This window comes from Taurulus bubalis (assembly GCF_910589615.1).
Source record: "Taurulus bubalis genome assembly, chromosome: 3".
Taxonomy (NCBI): Eukaryota; Metazoa; Chordata; class Actinopteri; order Perciformes; family Cottidae; genus Taurulus; species Taurulus bubalis.
The window spans coordinates 23,875,178-23,880,177 of record NC_136591.1 but is presented as its reverse complement, the minus strand read 5'-3'; the positions used below and the strand labels follow the sequence as shown (position 1 = coordinate 23,880,177).

Below are 5,000 nucleotides of genomic sequence, written 5' to 3'. Positions count from 1 at the left end.
CACCACCAGCAGAACAATTACGGAAAAGAGTGCTTCTATGACGCAAATGAGCACTTTGGTCGATGTAATAAAAACATCCTTTGCGAGTAAGTGTAAGTCAGCTCATTATGCCTCGGGGGGGGAAATGGAAGCCTAGCATCTGCGTCACGGAGCCTGGTGCTGCTCCGTTGTGCCTGGGAGCCGTAATTGTATGGGAAGCTGTCAGTTAGACTTGAATGTCAATCACGGGCAACAGAATATTCAAGAGGCAAAAAGCTGTTTGTGGTTGTCCTCTGTACCCGGGGGCGCCTATCCATGTTCCCAAGGTCTTACGTTCCTGACTTGAGACATTGATACATGTCTAAATGTTTTTTTAACCATTCAAATTGCATTTGAAACGTCCATCTTGCTTTGTCTTTTTGCTAAATTGAATTGCAAAGATAGCTCTTACCAATCTCTTACAGTGGGACCGACCTCGAAAAGAGAATTAGAAATCAACTTTGCAAGACTAAAAGGACAATATTTGAGTTCACTTGCTTAAAAATAGTCAAAAAAAATAATAATGCACATGGGAAAACATGCATCACAACACCTAAGGACTTAACTATTAATGTAATATTGTGAGAGCTAAGCGATATTAGAGTGATGCAGGATCACTTCATAAATAAAGGATCACTTTAAATTTATTACGACTCGGTTTATTTTCCTCGTCATGGTTTCTATTGGTTTTGACAACATACTCAAGGATTACTCAGGTCTGGGAATGAGGCGAATTTAAAGACAAAGCAGAAAACACGAGCAGTCAGAAGATCAGGCAAGTTGCAAATTATGTTTTTCCACGATTATCAAGTTTGGAGGTAAAATCAAATGAGAATGTCAGAAATAACGCAGGAAATGTGTGTGTTTAATTCCATCAAGCATGCTGAAAATGCGTTTGGCCAGCAATTGTGTTTGCTTGGCTAACCTGGAGGTCTATTAAAAACCTGTATGACTTCCTTTCAGCAATATTGCCACATCCCTAGATATCAGTGATTAACTTGGTGAAGATTGGGTTATTGGTTAAATTATTTAAAAACAAGACCTTAATTATCGTTAAATGAAGTTCTAGGCCCCGTTTCATTGTTGGGCATGCTCTCACTGTGTCTTTGTATGGGTTTCCTTCTACAGTCTCAATACACGCATGTTTGGTTCTCTATGTTACTTCTGTGACCAACTGGAATTGGTCCATTTGCTGCGCTGTGGCTGTAGACTGCTGCTAAATAATTACAGGACAGCTGTACTAAAGTCCCCACAGGATCAATAAAGCATAACTTAATGAATGTGCTACATAGTGCATGTTTTATGTCAATATATTGTTGTCAATTTAACTGGGATGCATCAGTATAACAACAGTAAAAAACATTTTTTTTAAAAAGAAGTGTGTTCCAAAGAATTCCTGAAAATATAACTGTGGTATCTGCTTGCAAACCTTTATGGCCTTGTTTCTAGTCACTTTACAAATGTAGTAATGATATTATTGATGCTAAAATGTTACATGTAACATCTTAATAGTGAGTGTGGTGTAACAATGATGCTGCATGTGGTAAAGTTCTGGTCATATATCAACATGATTGATGCATTGGTAAATCATTGCTAAAGGTACATATTACTGTATCAGTCAGGATCCAGAGCGGCAAACATTTCTACAAACGGGTGCTGAGGTTTATTATATGTGACATTTATGAATAAGTATGGACTGTATGTGTGTTTTATGTGATTTTTATTAAAACTAATTAAATTCATGGAATTTTTTCTTTCCCCTCAAGTTTCCATGTTTTCCTCGCAGGCAGTGTCGGCTCCAAAGCCTTTCCATCTACAGGATAGTGAGGGAACCGGCTGTTGATTGAGGCTTTAAAAACGTCAAAGAACTCGAATAAGCCCTCAGAGAGTTGTGTTCCTATTTGCAACTGAATGACTTCGGTGTCTTGAGTGTTTGGTGTCTTATTGCTTGGGTATGAAATTACGTGATAGTGACAAGAGAACTGAAAAAAACTGTGAGAGTCATAGAGGCAGGGTTGCTGCTCCTCAAGTAGGGAGTGGGAAACACTTACAGACAGTACAGAATCCACTGGCACACGAGAACAGATCTAACACATGACGCACACAAATATGTTAGCCTGCAGTTACACATACACACAAAGAAAAGTATGTGCAAACTATAAAAAATGTGTGTGTATGTAACATGTTATTCTCCCCTGAACCTAACTTGCAATGCAAAGCAAGTGCGTGTTAGATATTGTGATACAGGCACGCCGCCAATAATATCTGCAATAACATATCACACAGCGAGCAACTTGTGCCCTTAAAAGATAAGAGGAAGCGCGAGAGCTCGGGAAAGCACAAAAGAAATGTATAAAGTATGCAGAGTCAAGATAGTGTTGTGGACAGAGAGGCCCCGAGATTTGACAAGAGCGAGACGCATCTATGGGGGGAAATAATCTGAACAGCAGTAGGCGGAACGATAGCAGGAAGAGAAATATGATGTGGACAGAAAGAAGCCCGTGGAGACACGTAAAGACAGAACTGTCATGCCGACAAAGCAATTAATTTAACTGACAGAGAAAAATAAATAAGAAATCATAAGGAGCACACACTGGGGGAGAAAAGAAAAGGAAGAAAACAGGAGTAGAAAAAAATTAATTAAAAAAAAGACGGTGGATGTGGAGAATGAAACGAGGGTAGAAGGGTTGAAAGGTTTTCTAAAAGTTGCCACTAGCTCATCAATAAGAGCTGAGTGAAGGCGAGATCTGGAACACAACGATAACAAGCATTATGGTCGAGCAAACTAAAGAGGAAAGAAAACTCAAAAGGAAATGACAGATAAAATAAAAAAGAGCTAACAATGAAGGTACAACTGCCAAAGTGTAGCGCAGAGGAGGGAAAGCAGTATATATTTTTAAGTTAATGGACTTGAACTTCACTTCAAGCAGGAGGTTGGGGAGTGATTACTGCCAATAGGTGGCAGGTAGGATGTGTGCGTCAGTGTGTGGGGAAGAGCATGTGGAGTTGAGTAGAACTTGTTTATGTGTGAGTGTGTGTGCGCATGTGTTTCTGTGCACAGTTCTGACCTTCAATGTCAACTGGGATACACTTATCCACTTCTTCTGCTGGCCTCTTTCCCTCTTCCGTTTTATTATTTCAACATTTCACCTCACCTCCTTCCACCTGGGTGAAAGCCCAGGAGAGCCACAGTCCACTCAAGGAAAAGGTCAGAGCCATTTCTTCTTTTATTCTCATCCTTATCACCCCCGACGCCACTCTCCTCTTCTTCCCCTCCCCACTTGTATGTTCTGATCTCTTGCTCTCTTTCTTGTTTGCATATTTCTTTTGCACTTTGTGAAAAAAAGAAACAAAAACATAACATACAGCAATGTGACCTGTTGTGGCTACTCATGGCTTACATTGTTGGAAAAAAAAAAAACTCAAACATGTGACATTAGATATGTGACACCATATCGGACAAATACATTCAATTTGCGTCTATGAGTCTATGAGACTGATTTATGCACAAATGTCTGGCTGCTATAATTAAGACATCTGGGGAAATAAAATCAATTCACACATAAATTAACGCAAACACACAGACACAAACAGAATCATATAGACACGTATTCCAGGGTAAGTGGATTACTATGCTGATGAGTAAAAGGATGATTACAGTTATTTCCCAGTTTGTTCCATTATGATGCTTTTTGCCTGTTAGTGTAAAGCCTTTTGTATTCCCACTTCAACACAAACAATCCTCTCTGTCCATGAAGCCAAATGGTGTTTGAGCAAAAAAAGGTGATTCAAAAGTATTTTAATCTCTGCCTGGTGTATCTGCAAAAACCACTGCTGTAATGTATGATGGAATTAATACATATCAAAATTGTCTAGACAGCGGGGTGAGTGCAAGCATTATGCTCTCATTTTGATCATGCATCGGCCTGTCAGGGGTGTAACCATGACCGGAAGCTTTTCACTCAACCGCAGCAGAGCATATTGTGCTGCACTTTGGCTCTTATCCAGAGACCGGTTTGTAATCCCACAGAATTCTCCTCTCACTTTTGCCCAGCAGCGAGGAAGCAAGAAACGGGAGCATCTCGGGTATTGAGGCGCTGCAGTGTTTATTCATGGGCCAACTGTAACCTACACTGACATTAAATTCCACGAGACAACTTCAGTGCTCAACTTTCCCTCTGCTCCGATCACGACAGCTGTCACACTTTGCAAAAAGACACTTCTTTCCTGGTCACTCTGACATTGACTTTTAGACAATCATCTCGTCACAAAGCCATACCACATCTGTCCGCTATTGCACTGCTAGTTCCTCCAGATTTTGTTTTATCTCTGTGACAAATGCCTGCTGTTTGCTGCCTGTATCTTATGATGTCTTTCTTTTTCATCGCTTTGTTTATGCTTAAACTATCTGTGAATTCGGAAGTTTGGGTAAAGAAAAGCAACTCATGTACAGAACTTTTTATCGAGCGTCATTAATATCCACGTCACACCACTGCATTCTACCCAATACCTCCGTTCACACATCCACCCACACACATAATTGGTATTCCATGCTAACCTGGTAGAGAGTGTGGTTCTTGTCCTTGAAGCAAGGTATGAGGAGAGAATAGATCTGCAGGGAGTAGTAGTAGGCAGCCAGCTGGAGCGACAGGGCGGAATGACACTGTTTCTCAAAACACCTGTCTGCATCCAGTACCTGCATAGACGGAGGGAAATATATGAATATGGTGAAAAAACAAAATAGCAGAAATGCAAATTTACTCCACTTCATTCAAATATGTAATACACTGAACTTAGTTCAAAATAAATAAAAAATAAGTCAAAAATTCAGTCGACCAAACTCTGTGCTCATTGTGTCAGTTTTGTCAGTAGCGTCAGTCTAATCCGGGGGGAGTTAACAAACTCTCTAAAAAATATCTATGTAATATCCACTCCAGCAGTTTCACTGGAGGTATGTGTTAAGACTCATGAGGGATCTCACT

The 5,000-nt window shown here is 40.2% G+C and overlaps 1 protein-coding gene across 1 annotated transcript in view; it reads right to left on the bottom strand.

Moving 5' to 3' along the window:
* The window catches only part of nbas (NBAS subunit of NRZ tethering complex), a gene marked incomplete at its 5' end in the record, with an annotated part of 141,167 nt that overhangs the window by 63,146 nt on the left and 73,021 nt on the right, over window positions 1–5,000 (bottom strand). The window contains one exon of the mRNA XM_079214701.1: window positions 4,577–4,714. Coding sequence (XP_079070827.1) covers window positions 4,577–4,714 — 138 coding nt within the window. The remainder of the gene's footprint in view (window positions 1–4,576; window positions 4,715–5,000) is intronic.